Below are 18,767 nucleotides of genomic sequence, written 5' to 3'. Positions count from 1 at the left end.
AAGTACTTAGTAACAGAAGTACCTTTCGTAGCTTCATTAAGAACCCTTCATTTAGTCCGACACTGTTTCATCTCACCCAGACGTGACTGAAATACATTAAAAGTAGTGCGTTGGTTCTAGTGGGGTAATTATTCTTTAGGTTTCTTTGTCATCTTTTTGGAGATTGTGTATAATTGTTCCATAAGATTTGTAGGTGTGAATAATTTTCTGCCCGGTTATGTTGTGTTAACTTGTAAAGAGTGTAAAACATATCTATAAACGTAAATAAAATCGCGACCTATATGTGCAGAATATAACTATATAAGCTCAATATTTCGCGATTTAGGTCTCGATTTTATATATACGTTTATATAAATGTCTCGTAATAAACTCCAGTTTGCGTTAAATAAAATTAAAAATAATAGTGTCAAACATAATTCATAGAAAAGGTATTTCTGTGGTAGAAAATAATGTAATGCTATTATAACCATAACTGATTTGTTTCAGTTGCCAACTATTTTTCTGTTGATGTGGCTGGATTTGCCCTAATTATTTTGGTGTATCAATACAATTTTGATTTAGAACAATCGCATTTAGATTTGCATATCTGTTCTAAAACAGTTTTGCCTAAATGTTTTCTTAGCGTCGTTTGTTTTCTAGTTTTCCATTTACCCCATTGTTCAGTTGTACTTTTCGATGTCAAATGCCTTACTCTAGCCTACTTTTTCAGGTCAATTTTTTTTGTCCTATTAAAGTTATAAATTTTTGATTTTTCTTACTGTAGGTATGTGTTAAAACGTTCTAATTTGTTTCTCGTATATTTTAATTCACGCTTAATTAACATTAATATTAATTATACTGAAATTAGCATCAAACAAACTTAGCGTTATCGTTATATAAAAGCTACTTACAGCTATAAACATCTCGATTTTTAATTGGTCTTTTAAATGTAGGTTGTGGTTTTATGTGCCAATGAGCTTTGATGTTATTATAAGTAACGTTTAATAGCTAAACATTTTAAAATTATTCAAATGAGAAGACTTCCGAAATTTTAATTATTTTACTGACATGCATTTTTGGAATTATTCGTATATCATTTATTACATGTGAAAAATAATGGTCACAAATAAAAACAAAAACTATAAAAATTTATACACGTGGAGACAAATAATAGCGCAGGACATTATATTGTATAGCTATTAGACCTGGGTACCTGTGACACTGTCTGGTAGCATTATGTTTTGTTCCTTCTTTCATGAAAATTATCCCCATTACACTTAATTTCAAATTCTAAAGAGCATGCAAAATCATTACACATCAGGTAAAGCTACAGACACACTTTTGAAAAAGCCAAAGTGGAGAAAAATTGAACCGAATAAAAATGAGACCTATCAAGAAAACAGCCTTAAATGAAGTTATTTTGTAAATCATTTACTTTCTGAATTTGTTTCGAGTGTACGTGTATAAGTCTCATAGTGACATATACTTAATAAATAGTGAATTATACCTAACGTTACAGTGAACGCATTTTTCACGTTATTAAGTGTACGGACTTACGACTCAAATCTGGGAGTAGCGCGCAAATAGCCTATTGTTTTGTACAAAAACAAACACAAACTGTCTTTAGGTTTTAGCCTGGAAAAGCCTCACTAACCTTATTACATAAGCTTGAATATCTTTAAAAAAGAACAAGACAAAAATTATCTAAAATTATTAAACCACTTACTACTCAAACGATAACAAATGGTAATATTGTAAATCTGGATGAAAGAATAGAATCGGGAATGCACTTAACTTATAATTCGCTGAATGTTGAGTGGTTAAAATGAAATTTACTGTTACTATAGGTAAAAGTTCCAAGGATTTGAGTGGGATTATATAAAACAATGTGCTACAGACTTACCAAAGTGCAGCACTCTATGGACCATACAGAGTGTGAAGTGGCGTGCACAAAATTATGTATTATTGCCCATCATCTCACATCCAAGTTTTTGAAAAATTGTTGCAAGTAGGCCTAATCAGTAATTTATTAATTTAAAAAAATAAGTTAAAAAGTGTGATATAAATTAGAATATAAGTAGTAATTCAGTCTATTATTGATCGATACTTTTATAAAAATAAACGTAAGATATATATATATAAACATAAGTATAATCAATAGTGGCTAACAATGTGACCTTTCCAAAATAGTTGTTCATAAAAGGAATCGCCCATTTGTTCTTTTTAATATTATTATTGTTCCGCCAGCCTACAGCTAAAACGAGCGTGAGTATTACAATCAAACCTAAGCAATATTACTAAAAGGATAATTGTGCATTATGTAGGGTACTTTTTAAGTTATTTCTATATTTCTCATAAACTAAAAAACTCTTAATTCTAGTATAAATGACGTTATCATTACCCCTTGAAGCTTGTTTTCTTAAAAATATATGGTGTTCCTTTAAGAAGCTTAAATGCAGGGTGAAAGAGGAATTACCAGCCAATAACAAATGAACATGTTTTTAATTATAATAAATAATTAAAAACAACGTTGTATATTTACACAATAAAAACTTTATTGAAGCCGTACGGCTTTCACTTTAAAATATATTTACAAGTGCATGTTTCGACGTGATCTAGCGACGGCCCACCAGATTTAGGGTAGTAGAAGTGGAACGACCCAAACTCCATCAGAAATGAAGGATGGAGGGAGGTACATTAATATAATCAACTCATAATTGTTAACTGACACGTTTTTGACCTTGTATATTGTGCAGAATGTCACTATAAGAGGAAATCTGACCAGCTGAAGCACAACCGTAACTGGCCTTACTGAGGCCAGCGGAGAGGAGGAAGGGGGAAATATAAAAACTATAAGAAATAGTAAAAATACTTATTTCTATACATATGCTATTATATGTTATTATATTTCCAATAAATATATATGCTTGCATCTATACAACTTGAAAGATTCATATGGCTATCTATATATACGGCTATATATACAACTTAAAGAAAACTGTAAAGGCTGCATGCACGTATAAAACTCACGCGGTTACAAAATCCAGTCCATGCACCATTCCAGTTTAGTTCATCACTCCTTTCAATTCAGTGTCTACAGAGTCCACAATATAGCTACAGAATATAAATATGCTAGCTACATATATATTTTACAAGCATATACATAATATATGGTATGTTGATCACCATGCATCATAGTTATCATATATACAGTGCAACTATCAAAGAGCCCCCAGTGGCACAGCGGTATGTCTGCGGACTTACAATGCTAGAAACCGGGTTTCGATACCCGTGGCGGGCAGACCACAGACAGCCCATTGTGTAGCATTGTGCATAAATTCAAACAAACTATCAAAGATAACATTGTGGCAATGATATCAGGAGCAATAGCCATCCAAGCTGCATAAAGCGAACACAAAGGTTATCATTGTTTTCTGACAGAGCATCATACACCAACTACACATTTCATTAAACTAAACTGTTTAAAATAGAACAGTATTGCTATTATACACATAAAAAATAAAGAAACAAAACATATGAAAAATAGATAATTTTAAAATGGAATAGTTATCGTAAAAAATAGAGAAACAAGATAGGTAGCTTAAAGTGAAAATGCAGTCGCAAAAAGTATAAAAAAACAATCTTAAGGTTTAATAAAAATTGGGATTTTAAAAACCAGCAAAGAGGGGGTGGTAATCAAGATATGCATACAAGGCTGGAGATACTGTAGACATTACTTACTCAAACTAGAAATCCCTATTTTGACTCCATGGTGATGCCTAGAATTACATTTGGTGAAGTCAAAACAGAGATTTGCATATCTTGTATTTAATATATGTATATACAAAGTTTAAAATGCGATGACTCAAATTCCATGAAACACGTTCTTCCGATCTATGACACCCCACAGTGGCACAGCGGCATGTCTGCGGACTTACAACCCTAGAAACCGGGTTTCGATACTCGTGGTGGGTGGGCAGAGCACAGAAAGTCTATTGTGTAGCTTTGTGCTTAACTTCAAACAAACAAACCGATCTATGACATAGCGAAAAGTATACAAACATTTAATCATATAATCGATCTAACTTATACTGCAATGCCCATCCCAAATAAATCAGAGATAGGCTTATGGAGACTTACCATTCTAAAATCCGGGGTTCGATTCTTCTCAATGAACAAAGCGTAGATAGCCCATTATGTATCTTTGCACTAAGAAAAAAAACATCAATAATTTTAGAACAGCGTGACTTCAGAAGTCAATTCCTATTATAAGTTTCCCGGTGGGATAATGATAACTTTACGGACTTACAAAGCTAGGATCCAGGGCTCGATTCCCCGCAGAGGACACAACAGATAGCCGTATGTAGTTTTGCTCTAAAAACACATACACGTTCCTGTTATAATTATCATCGTGTTGGTTAACTTGCTACCATTTTAGTGGCAACAGAATTTAATATATTTGTATTTATGCATGATGCAGTACGAAAAACCATACTAACGTAAGTGCCACGTATGAGTTATGTGTGGTAGTTAATTAAATGTGTATTTGAATTTCATTGTAATTTGTGTAAGATAAGTAAAAAATTCTGTTATTGCGTCACGTAAACTATGATCTCGTGTTCGTATTAGTTTAATCACATAACTTTCAAAAGCGAATTATAGGCATGGTATATAAAAAAAAAGATTTAAAAATTGTAAACGACTTATAAAATATACCATACTTTTTTTCTTTTTTGTATGGGTGATCACAATTAGGAAAATGCTTTTTAGGTGCATTGTATTAGTGATTATTTTTGGATACTAATTTATGTTATATAATATCGTAACAAGTATATATTATCGTGTTTTTAGTGTATACGTTGAAAACCTTTGAACTTACGATAATTTGTGCCACATACTATCTCCCATGGTTCCAAAGGTGCCTATAGATAGTTCTGGGTGATAGTATGAAAGTTGTTTTTCACTTAATGCTTGAGTATACAATTGCCCCCTGTCAGCAGCTAACGTCCTAATATTAGTTGATTTTGTTTATTTTTCCTAGCTTTGGGCTGAGAAACGATTGGGGGTTAGAAATGCTTTCTCCAACACGTACTTTTCACTTTATAATTATCATGGTTAATGACAGCGTACAGAAAGAAAATAGAGCTCAAGATGAGTAAATACGACATATAGTGATGTCCATGTAATATTCTTTAAAATTATTTCTGGGAGATGTGTTAGAAATGCTATCTGGCAGATAAAATTTCTATCGTCTAAACTCTTTTTTGACTCGTTAATTATTCATGTTTTCTGCTTTGAATTTTAACATCTTATTCCCCATTTCCTACTTTTATAACTTTTTTAATTTCATTGAAATTAATTTGTGGTTCTTTATTCTATCATTAATTGGAAAAAAAATATTATGTAGTGAAAAATACCTAGTTTATTCTGAGAGAGAATTGCATGCACTGTTAGTCCCAGGACAGCTTTTAGATGATCTAGGATATTTCTACAATAAAAGCTCTGTCCATAACACTGGTAGTTGTATACGATTGAAGAGAGTAAAAGAGGACAATTCACTAGGGAAATCTATCTTCTCTATGCACACATTCGAGGTCATGCTGAGTTGCCAGAAACATATCCAACTTGTAACCCATCCCTTAACACTTCTAGGTGGATTATTTATGCTGGATAATATTCATCCGAAAAGCCAGACACACAATAGCTAATGAGCCTTTGCCTAAGGAGGTCTAGCCATTTTGAATAGCATTATCTAAATATATTGTTCAATAGTCATAAATATACTGCATACAGAGCTAGAAATCCCGCCTAATGGCACTACATGTGGCATGTCATATGGAAGTCATGGTTTAGCTAGATAATGGTCGTGATGTGTACTAGATATCCCATGAGGTAGCACTTCAATCCAACTAAACACCTCTACCCAAATCTACCTTTAACTATTGGAATCCAGCTTCTCATCTAGGAATTACTTGTTTAGCAGTTTGGAAGACCAGTACTATGACGTTCATGTAGGCTAGTGACGATGATCAAACAAAAAGCAGAATAGTCAAACTGGTAGCAAATTATGTGCAGAATACGTTTGTATTATTTGTAGACTAGCATGAAAATAAACCCTTGGTTAAAAATTAACAAAAATGACAAGAGTGAATATTTAATGACATCAACTATGGAACCTGCCTCAAGAATAATTGGGTTCAAATTATTCCAAATTCTCATCACATTGTACCTTCTCCATGAAGATAATGCCTTGCAATTTATTTTACATTCTAACAATATAATCTAGAGTTTAAACAAACTATAATTTACTGAAAGTTTGTTGCAGAGTTAAGAAACATTGTGTTTTACCAATGGGTAACTGAATTACGATATGGAAAGAGAATGATCAGTGCTGTATCAGAGTAGTTTCCATAATTGAGAAAAGGAAAACTTTATATAGAAGACAAAAAAAAAGGCAATACGATAAAAAAAAAGATTTGCTCCATATCAGAATGAAATAGCCAGTACGATTTCCTATATATAGAATTACTTGCTGCATCTTGTAAAGCCATGCCACACTTAGAAAATAATTCCCATTGAATTATAAAGTGGTGCCCATGCCAAGATTTAGAGATACTGTCTTTGAATATTTTCAAAATCTTCGTTAAGATTTATTCAGATCTGTAAAGAAAAAACCGATTAAATAAGTATATGTTTCACTATGTGGCTAATGATGGTGCTGGATGCACTGCCACCTGATTATTACAGAAATAAAAATACAAGACATTGTAATTTATATAGCATACACAATCGTTTGTCAATAGGTAACTCAAGCATTTTGTTGCTCCAAGTTCAAGGCATGCTACTTAGGATAAACCTGTCACATAATACATAAGACAAAACAAGCATTTATATCAGGTATTCAAAGATGGACTAATGTGTTAAATGAATCCCTTTATAGATTCTTTTAAGTTACTTGATTTGAAATCCTATACTATCTGCTATAGAACTGTGTTTTGAATACAAGGTTTTAGCTGATAGTAAGAACTTGCATGATAAATAGAAGGAACATACCACACTAGATAATCCACGCAGCATATTATTCAGTGGTTTAAAAACCTCATGAACAAAGAATGCAAAATAGTAATCGGAAACCAGTGAATTCAGCAGCTAAGTATTACACACTATTTCGTTTGTGAAGATGTGAATCACCAGATCAAACCTGCTCGTACAATTACTATAATTTAATAGCTTCAATGAAATGGTGATTTATCTTTGTCTCTCATAACCTCAATAGGTTCTGGCAGATGTGATATCTGCCACATGTGGTATTCTCCATTATCAAGAAAAAAAAACAAGTTTTCAGAAGTAAGGCAAGACAAACATTTTAGATTCCAAACCTGGTCTAAGAAATTATAAAATAGTAATTGGGCTTATAGTGTTTATGAATATATGGCATTTGTGGCAGCTAGATCTCAATAATATACATTTTACCTTCCAAAGACGCAGCACCTACTACATCTGTAACAAAACAAAAAGAATAAGCATAAAAGAGTCTGATAAAACACAAAAAGTAAAGAAAAGGGAATTTAAGGTAGAATCCAACGCTTTGTATCGACTGAATTATACTGTTATGGTTAATAGTACCTCCAAATTTATAGCCAGGCTGTTGTGCGATACTTAAGATAGATAAAGTAAGAGTAAGCCATTCATCATGCAAACCTTAGCCCTACTTGCACTTTCGGAACTTGTTGTGAGTTCGCCAGAACAAGTACAACCACTTCTGATTTTTGCCCACGAGAAAACAAATGTAATTTCTTAAGTGAATGATACAGAAATAAATGGGAAGCTGAAGAAAAACGAAGTCAACATTTTTATACCCATGTGACATGTTCAAAGTGCACATATATCTGCTGAATAAAAACAGTTTTGAGAAAATATATATTAATACAGGAGAATACCAAATGCAAGGTTCGCCTTCATACCACACTGGTCAACTTTCATATTTGCAACTTATTGGGTAGTCCAGGGTATTCACCACATGCTTAGATTAAATGGAATAATATTACCTGTGTCTAATAAATGATTGTTGACTGAAGCTAATCGATAAACGTCTATTCGGATCAGTAAACATTTCCTCATAGAACTTTAGGTCTCAAGCATTGTTCTACTTTTCGACTGTCACAGATGATTTTTCACACTTTCTGCAAGGTAGTATAAGCTGTGAAGGTAATGATAGTGACATTTTCCACCGAAGGGCCAGGTGATGTCTAGAGACCATGATTTATACTATGGTCAATGGGAATGACTAATAGTCACGTAAAAAAACATTAGTCTCCATTGAGAAGTATGATGTTATAGTTGTAAGTATATAAAATAATTTGTTTCTCAGACTGTAACATCTTTAGACTGCTAGAGAGATCAACAGCATAGCTTAGCCAGCTTAAAAAATATACACAAGATTCGGAGAGAACAAACAGCTGTTATTTAAATATACACATTGTTATTTGTGATAATCAAATAAAGATTGTTTTCACTATGTTTTTCACATTTGTGTTTAGTTCTTTTACAAACTCGCAATTTTCGGGAAATTCAGAATTAGTTTGTGATAAATGTCTCAGTCAAATTTCCTTTTATTTTGTGAGGTACTATTCACTCTTTGGCAAAATCAGTTTTACCTGAAAATACCATACCAGTTGGTGAAGGATGAAATTTTATATTCATAGAATATTACTTGATTTTTTTATCCCTCTTTATTCATATTAAAAGGAGAGCATACTCGATGTTCGTCTAAAGTGATAGTGGAGAATATCTTCCTTATTGTTCAGTAAATGTGCTAAGTCGAATGGCTTAATAAATTGCTGAAGGGTTTTCCAAGTTATGTGTGATGTCGTTTGGTCATTCCACTCTTGAGGCCAATGAAATATGTTTGAAAATGTACTGGACAATGCGAACCTAATGCTACACTAGTTATGAGACGCTAATTCTCATAGCAATGGAAGACAGCTTTCTATAGAGTATAATTTTCTATTGTGGTGTGCTAGACAAATATGCAGTAGTACTAGCTCGAGAAAAACATTTTGAGGTACTCTCTATAGTATCAATAGTTTAGGATATATTCTTTGCTCGATCATTTGACTCAGATTCACTTGACCTCCTATAGGGAGCTCATATTCTAATTTTAAACTAATTATGAAACTGTGAAGTTAACTGTTATTTTGAATGTAACAAAAAAAAAGTTCAAACCGGCCAGATTGTATTGTATTCTCTAGGGCTATCAACACGTTTTTTGCAGGGTGTTTGTATACATTTTGGCAGTATTTGTTTCTTTGGAAAACAAGTTACTTAACAGTTTTATCCAAATAAACCCAGTTCACAGAATTCTAAATGTGTAGAATCTTCTCAGTCAAATGATGTTAAAGAAAAATGTTCCTGAATCGCTTTCCTTTAATACAAGATCCATGCGACAGTTATATGTGTAGCTTCTTCTACTTCTAAAGTCCATTTCATGTTCACCTTATATTTCTATTCTCCTTTGTTGCAGATATTTTCTGACCATCTGAAATACTTGTTGCAACTTATTCAATTTATGACATGACTCATGAATAACTAAGTTATGTTGCTAAAGATCTGCAACTTATCTGATTACCAATTTTTCATTGTTGAGTATAACAAGTTTTTCATATAGTAAGATTGCACTAAGGTAATTTTTCAAAATTTCCATGCACACATTGTGCATGTAGTTAATGAACAGATGGCAAAAGTTCGTAAGCATGCACTTGCCCTTTTTCTTCGGCAAAGGTTAGATAGGGAAATGACTATTCCAAAGAAGCTGTAATCAGTTTAAATATATATGTCCTTCTCTCTTGGGTATGGCAAGCCCATTTCATGCTTCTACAAATTGGGGATTTCTTTGTTGAATATAATATTTACAATCGCTGTTAATGTATGTAATTTGAGAATTCTACGATACCATACGAGGACATCTTAGTCTGACATGAAAGTGCATATAGTATTATTAATCACCTTTTTCTTGGCTTCTGACTGCTAACATGTTTGGAATATTTATTTATGCACCAACCAGTTCATACACTAAATGGATTATAAATAGCTCGCAGGGAAAATGGTGTACTTTTAACATGATAGTTTTTAATGGAGCCTTTTGTAATGAAAACTACACTACGGGACTGTTCTCAAGATGCACATTCATCATTTAAAACATTACCTGGATGTGATAACATAAGCTGTAAAGACGTAGTAAGGTTCCAGATTCGTTTTAATATATTTCATTTGATTCAGTCAAATCAAATTTAGACATACATAGGTTGAGAACAGTGCTAGACAATAAAGTTTCTCAAGAAACAAGGCATTATGAAATATGTAAACAATTGTTTATTGAACAAAGAACAGTTACTACACTAGAAAGAGTATGTCCTGGAGAGAATGTCATTTAAACTTGTGCAAGGACACTTCATTGCTTCCATTACACAAAAAAAAAGTGAAGAGAGTGTCTTTGATACGTCTTCACCTCTACATAACTAATGATGTCAGAAAGTTCATTGGAACAAACCCTAATAATTCCTTTAATAACACTAGCCACATAAAGACCCAAAAATGAACCTGAAAAATGTGTGACTGATACAAGAACAATGTTAACTCCTTCCAAATCGGGTTGCTTACATACTCTGTGTTTAGAGGTGTGTCATCATGTTTAAGTGGACTTAAGTTTGAAAATGTTGATATTAAATAATTATTCATATTTACAAGCTAAAACATGAAGAAATATCTTGTAGTTTTCAAATACCATAGAATAATAGATAAAGTTACCCTTTGATATACTATCTGGGAGTCTGACTGCGGATTGCAAAAATAAGTTCATTTCTACTTACATATTGGCCTAAGAATCCTTTCTCTCAAGCATGAAGATTCACTACATTACGTTCAGAAAGAAGCCATTTAGTAAACAAAATGTGTAATTTGTTATTACACTCTAGTCATATCAGAAACCAAGAAAAGGTGTAAAGGTAGTGGTTTTTAAACCATGGCACAGAAGTAATGTACTTTCAGCTAGACTAGCTAATACTACACCATTAAAGGCCCATTTTTATACTCCATCTAGAAAATTTCAGGCTCGATTGAATAAATAGTTCATAAACATAATTTTAAGGTTTAAATGATTAAGGAAATCCCACAAAATAAGATTATGCAAGTGGGTAATCTGAATTATTATAGGAATAGTTAATATTTGTAATCGAGAAAAACGAAAAAAACACGATTAAGTGAAGCATTGAAATTATAATTAGGAAGGAAAAAATACTGCAAATAAGGACTAAATTTGATGCGAATGTTATTTTTAAGCACTAGCCGGCAGGATGGAGCAAACAAATACTGGGGTTGACATTGTATTATACATAAGAATGGAGCTTACTGTATTCTTCAATGAATTGTCTTCGTAATAACAGCCAAGAATAACCAACATTGTAGACACTGCTCTCCAAAGTCATAGTATATAAAAAATAATACATTAAATCAACATATAAGGAACAACTTTATATCATAATTAGGTCAGAAGGATCTAGATAAAGAGGGCATTGTAACCCTTTCTCTATCAAATTAAAGATTCTGTTTTCTACTAGAAATAGTCTGATGCAACAGTCAGCCTGAAGCAGGTAATTTTTCAAATGTCTGTACTTATTCCATAAACTTTCCAAATGACGAGCTGCATGTTACAAGTCATAAACAGGTGTGTTTGTATTCATGTTACAGATTGTTTCATACAATATACAGGTAATTTACAGATAATTTTCATGCCTCAGATGGATAGTTGCATATGCAGAGGGTTGAGTACATTATATTAAAACTATTATGAATATTGCAAACTAATAAGTCACGTGAAAACAATAACCAATATAAAGTCATGATAGAATGGCTTCTATCATAACCATATTTTGATATTATTTGGTGTTTCATCAGTAGCGTGATGCCACCAAAAATTGATACACACACACACACACACATTAAGATCATAAGGATGTGTTCAGGTCAAAAATTTCAAATCTCTATATAGGGATATTTTAATATCGTTGTAAAATAAAGGAGCAACCAAGTCATATCACAGTCATGATGATCGAAGTTTGTCATCCTGTAACATGAACATAAGTCAGTGGCAAAAACTATCCATACTTACGAGATATCAGTAGAATTTGTACTCTAACATGTGACACCAATCACATCCACATAAGTTGCTTTCCATAACTCATCAATTCAACCAATGGTAAGCCTTCGGATTTACAATACTAGAATCAGGGGTTCGATTCTCCTCGATGGACACAGCTGATAGCCTGATGTGGCTTTGCTATAAGAAATCACACACACAATCTCACACAGTTGGAGAATGATATTCCATATGAAGACATAATGATCAAATTACTGTAAAATCAAACTATTGAAACTAGGGAGCTATTGTCTTTGTACATTAGACTGATTATGGAAAGCATGCAAGAAAAAACGGCATATTTTAGACATGAATGTCTTAAGATGAAGCTTTTTTTTGCAGTAGAAACTACGTGGCAGAGTTATTTTCAAGATGCACGTTTGTCAGACAAAGTAAAACTGGAAATGGCAACATGGACTGGAACAATGCGGTAAAGTGCCAAAATCTTTTAACCCTATTTGTATAGGAAGAGGTTAATGTATGCGTGCCTTGTCCTTTTACAAAGTGTCATTTACAATGGTATTGTGTATTTAATGTCAAAGTTATCAACTATTCATTTTACCCATACACTCCTCATTTAGGAACTGTTCATGGTACAGTAAATACTAGATACAAATTATACAAGAATACTGAAAACAACTGTAGATGTGCATTTTTGTAGATCCTAGAGGTTATGAAAATGCAATGTGCAAACATTTCAATGGACAAAAGTATTTTTATTCTTCACATAAACACTATCTTGTACTCTGACATGTCACAGTCTGAATCAGACTGATGTCATCAATTAACAGACATACCTGGAGTACAAATATTTTTGTCAGATTTCTGATTTTTTGGGTACATCAAATTTTTACATTGTATTAAATGGTTGACACATTTTATGTAGGTGCACTTAGTAAATTCAAAATTATATTCACCATTCCTTCTCTAATGTGGTGTCGGTCCAATAGACCGATCTTTTTGCATATTTGGTTAATATAACATAGTTGACTTCTTTTCAATATTAAAAACTAATTATGGAAATCTACAGGAATTGCAGTACAACAATAAATCATGACTAATGATTAATGCACTGTACAACCTATTCATTTTTCTTTTGTATTTTCCGTAATAATGTATTGTACGACTATATTATTAATGAAATACATTATTATAAAAAAAATCGAATTCAAAATGAATAAGCTGTACAATGCACTTTTGTCATGTATTTGCATTAAACAGAGCAGTACACTTTAGTTTATGCCACAATACGTTTATCAATCTATGATTGTGAAATATTGTACCAAGTCTCCCGTGTTACTTCTCATAATTAAACTAAACTCGTAGTTACCATGTGACTATTTCAGTTTCCATTTAGGACCATAATGCCTTAACAGTATTTATACTGGAACTTTGTATAAATCATGTCATGGTTGCGAGTGTTCCAATGTCCTCTTTTTTTCCCTTTCGGATATCGTTTAAGCACATTTGTTGCCTGCTTGAACTATCTTGCTGGAACATGAAAGAGAATGTATTTGAATCATACGTCAGTCAGGTTTCCAGTATTTCTGTGTAGATTTTCATACTATTGGTTGATATGCAGCTTATGCTTAAACTAGTCTATAAGTATTTTTAGGATTGATGTATATTTATCATGATATAATTCTTCTTTGTGCTATTGAACATACAAACATTAATTATTGTCAAATAATTTGAACTTTGGATTGATCTTTAAAGAGTGCCCTCCTATAACTTTGCTTACTGGATTGTATGAAGTCTAAATCCTATTTCTGCATTTTATTTTATTATCTCTTCAAAGCAGTTGCACATTCATTACATAACCTCATATTAATGTGTAACTAAATGTTCAGGAGGTATCATTTACACCTGTACATACAGTATATCACTGTAAAAGTCTTTACCTCAATGCTAGTTATTATGTAAGGAGCTACTAAACATCACTTTGTGAGCTTTCACTTTGATCATTTCGATTAGCAACAATAATTTCGATGGATTCATGATGAGGAAAACGAAGTTTAATAATAAAGGCAAAGACGGTTGACAAAACACTAAATGTTTTATTTACAAGGTTCGAACGTTTTGGGATACACTTATTCCATCTTCAGCAAAATCTGAAAAATAGATATTTATTAACTACAACTGTTTACTTAGTCATTAATCACAACTATAGTATTATCATTAATCTCTAGTTTACTTAGTTATTAATAAAATAAAAACATATAATTAAAGATATATTTCAAACAGTTAAGTTTTAAGTGTGAAATGTTAGAGCTGGCAAAGTTTTAAGCAGTTATGTAGCTGCAAGAATAGCATAAAACATCAATGGACAGAAAAAAGTCGTTGACCAGTAGGAACAAAGGTTGCACTCGTATACTTGGCCTACGCTAATAAAAGCTATAACTTTCCAACAATATATTTAGTTAAGCTTAATTACTCTCTCTGAATTATCACTTATTTTTAATAAGGAACAAGTCGTTGTATTTTTATGTATAGTTTCAGTAATAATAACTTTACGTAGACACAAATAACAAAAGCTTTTGTATCATCTGAAATATTTTTCTTAGCAGAAGTTCTAGCTTACTGTACTCAATACCTTAAGTATCATCACTTGACATCTTCTCATAGAGAATATACCTGTAGCTTTCAAACCAAAGTAATATAGCACCAATAGATTATCAAGAACAAATTTATTATTGAAAAACTATATTAAAACTCCTAGCGCTCTAACTTGTTCCTCAGTTATGTAAATTTTGTATTAAAATCCTCTGTTCAGAAATATTAGAATCTTCGCTAGTCACTTTCTCAGAAATCATAAATTACTGCTCACTCCACTTTATTTAAATTGCATTAACTTAAACAATAATCATCTGTATTATATCATTATATCATTTTAACCAATACTTTTATTTAAGATTAAAATCTATCAGTCTCTGTCCAACCCACTTTCTGTCACACTGTAAAAAAAACCCTTCATGAAGAGTTGTTGAAATATAACACTGTCATAGAGAGAAAATCACGTTAGAAACAAAGCGTGGATAAATGTATTTCCTAGGTATAGCAATTTCTAAGTAAATATAAACTTATATTTTAAGACGAGTAGAGAAATAAAAAACCTGTTTGCAAATTGCACTAACTAAATTTTGCAAAATTAAAAAAATATAAATTTTTAAATATTGTAGAGAACAAAATTGTTGAATTATTATTATTTTTAATTAACGTTTTAAATAATTTATGCAAGTGTGTATTCAGAAGTGGAAAGCTGCTCACCAGCCATAATAGAGGTTATTCATACTGCATAAGTCGTAATTGTGTGAACTAGATCAGGGAACCCTGATAACATATGACTGCTATGCCATTATCCCTTGTGGCATTTGTTGAAGTGGAGCTGGTGAAACACTAGATTGATAAATATTCGATGCCATGAGGCCCTTTATGTGCTTTGGTGGCTGTTTTGGAGCTAGGTTTACCGACAATTTAGTACTGCTGATTGTTTCTTCATTTTCTTCCACTCCTTTGAATTTTCATAAGACTGTTTGCGATCATTGAGAACTACATATGAAAATGCATCAGATGGTGAAATATGTAGTAGGCAAGTGAAGAGTTCTTAAATGATTTGATGACTTTAATGTGTTCATGACTTAAATCATATATTATTTAAAATTATCCTAAAACTACATTTATAGTAAAGTATTTTCTATAATTTTAGAGAAGAGTTTTTGCACTAACTAAAACATTTTCCAAGTTCATTCCGTATTTTGGTTTTCAGCTATGCCTCTTCAAACATTAGATATAACAGTAGCTGATTCATCACTAGAAGATCTGAAAAAGGGTTCACTTGAAATCGTAAAACATCTAAAGAAAAACTGGAATCCAAATGATATCAAAGTTAAGGTAAGAAAATAACTTTAATTATAGAAAGCTTGCTATACATCAATGTTTGTTTCGACAGTCGTCTTACTTAACTTCAATGGATTTCAAATTGGATGTATGTAAAAACAATGAAATATTGTGTCTAGCTCAGATGATAAATTATAGTACTGAATCACAGACCTCCTGGATAATTACTGACATATGGCAATCCTCCAGTGGGTCGGTGGTAGGGTTATGGAGTTACAACATTAAAATCCGGGGTACAATACCTCATGGTGAACACGGCAAGTAGCCCAATGTGGCCTTTCTCTAAAACAAACTAACAGAAATGTGGTAGTAAGACAAAACCAAAAGTTTAAAATGTTAATTTTAACCTCTGCAATTTAATTGAAATCTATAATGAACTAATTTAGAGGAATGTAGGAACAATTATCTGCAGTCTAATGTGTTTCTATCATTGTTATTATTAAGCACTGGAACAATAAGCATTTTTTGCAGATCACAGGTGTCAAATTTATGGCAAGATTTGACAGCTGGCCTCTGTTGTAAGAATCAATGTTTAATATAATTCAAGTATAATTACTACAGGGTATACTGTTATTTGAGTTCTAGGTGACAATCCTAGCAGATGTACTAGTAGGCACTCACCACTTATGTGGAGACCCACTGATTCACAAAATGTAGAAAAGTGTTCTTTTATTTGTGTTACCAATGGCCATTTGGATGTGTATTGTCTTATAAATTCCACACGTTTTTCTTTCTCTACATACTCTATATAATACTTTGTTTGTTAGCAGTCTTATTCGATGTTGAATACCATTTTGATCCAGATAAAGCATCCAAAGTTTAGTTAAAGCTTGACAGTAGGTAGGCATCCTTCTTTGTGATTTCATACACTTTCTGATAGTCCATGAAGGACCTTATAGATTCATTTTTTCATATTTACAAGTACAAAGGAGTGATGCCCAAGAAGTATTACTCATATCTATCACTCCTTGATCCTTTTTAGCTTCTATATCTTTGAAAGCCTTAGTAGACAAACTCCATAATATATATATGGTAAAATTTACTATGTAATGTCTTATGTTTATTGCAAGTATATCATCATGATAAGTTTATGGAAGAACTAATCATTGAGATATAAAGGCACCACAAGAATGTGAGAAATATCCTCAACATTACAAAGGCAGTTTCTGTTCTGACAAGCTATGGGTGATAATTTCAAATTAGTTGCTGTATATGAAAAATCCCGAATGGCAGCGGGTGTGGCTACATTCCATACAGTTCATCCTACATCATTCCAAGCTCCAGCCTAGCCCACGGTTAAGCAATCACTAACATATCCTAGTACTGTGTCACAACTAGAATAGTGCTAATTAAGTGGGTGGGGCTATTCTGTCCTTCTAACTGGGCATCACTCTGGGACGAGGATCAGTTGCTTTTCATATGAACAAGTTGTTAAGCAGCAAAAGTTTGGGTGATATTCCCACTTCTCTTTTGATAACCATCTACCAAGAATGTAATTAGATATATGCAGAAATTGCATTGAAATTTAGAAAAGAAAATTTGTGAAGATTTCTGATTACAAATACATTCTAAACTAGTTATGACAGAGTGAAATTTAAGGCTGTTCTATACCTCTCATAAGCAACTAATTGCATTCTTATAGAATTAGAAGCCAGCTAGTTTGGTTCAGGAGCTTTCACTACTGTAAATAAAGGATTGTTTCATTTGGTCAGTTAAATTTCTTAGCATATTTTCCTTAGTTTTCCTGTTAAAAAAATTAAATATTACCTTGCATAACATTTCTGTAATGGGAATTTTGTGGATATCCAATGTAATATATCAGTGTACCTAAATACAATAATGTGGCACATCACAGTTATATTTTTATGCTTACAAGAAATAAAATGAGTAGATTACATATCTATATATATAGGCAATTAATATAACCATATTTTTACTAAATGTTATTTTTCGCGACTTTAAATTACAAAAATATCAATTTTGAGAATACTTATGTGTTTTACACTATTATGACTAGGTGTTTACTGAAGGTGCAACAAATCAGTTAATAGGCTGCTTCATGACCCCAAATCCTGATGACATGGTTTTAATACGAGTATACGGGAGGAAGACTGACTTGTTCGTTGACCGAAAAGCTGAAGTTCGGAACATGGAACTTATGAATGCAGCTGGACTTGGAACTCCTGTTTATTCTTCCTTTAATAATGGCTTGGCCTACAAGTATATTCCAGGTGTTATAGTCAACAAAACTATGGTGTGTAAACCCGAAATATACAGGTAAGTACCTCACTAAGCACTTTATATAAATTATAAAATGTTTGAAGCTTGCTGTTGCTGTTGCATAAATTTGGTTTGGAGTTCAGTTTAGGATAATATATATTAAATACTAAAATTATATTTAATACGAAACAAAATTAAAGAATGCATTCATAATGTAACAAGAAACAGATATCTGACTCACAACAGAAGGCAATATTTAAGTATCAGGTCGTTAAGAAATTAATGTCGTGTTTTGAAATACTTTCATTAACCACCCCCAATAAATGTACATCACGTAAAATAGTTAAACGAACCGCCTAAACATCACATTAGTGTAGCCTATGTAATGTGCAAAGTTTAGTATACCCTAATCCTTTACAGTGATGGCACACGACGAGACACACATTCGGCATGTAATGCTATTTGAACACAAGAAGAG

The 18,767-nt window shown here is 32.3% G+C and overlaps 1 protein-coding gene across 3 annotated transcripts in view; it reads left to right on the top strand.

The window, feature by feature from the left end:
• LOC106478528 (ethanolamine kinase 1-like) overlaps nt 1–18,767 on the top strand; it is a 45,397-nt gene that overhangs the window by 1,877 nt on the left and 24,753 nt on the right. For all 3 annotated transcript variants that reach the window (XM_022382151.1, XM_022382149.1, XM_022382150.1), the window contains exons 2-3: nt 15,939–16,063; nt 18,087–18,346. In XM_022382151.1, coding sequence (XP_022237859.1) covers nt 15,941–16,063; nt 18,087–18,346 — 383 coding nt within the window. In that variant the 5' untranslated portion in view covers nt 15,939–15,940. The remainder of the gene's footprint in view (nt 1–15,938; nt 16,064–18,086; nt 18,347–18,767) is intronic.

This window comes from Limulus polyphemus, unplaced genomic scaffold, assembly GCF_000517525.1.
Source record: "Limulus polyphemus unplaced genomic scaffold, Limulus_polyphemus-2.1.2 Scaffold221, whole genome shotgun sequence".
Classification (NCBI taxonomy): domain Eukaryota; kingdom Metazoa; phylum Arthropoda; class Merostomata; order Xiphosura; family Limulidae; genus Limulus; species Limulus polyphemus.
The sequence above is the reverse complement of the archived record's forward strand: the minus strand, read 5'-3'. Positions and strand labels throughout refer to the sequence as shown.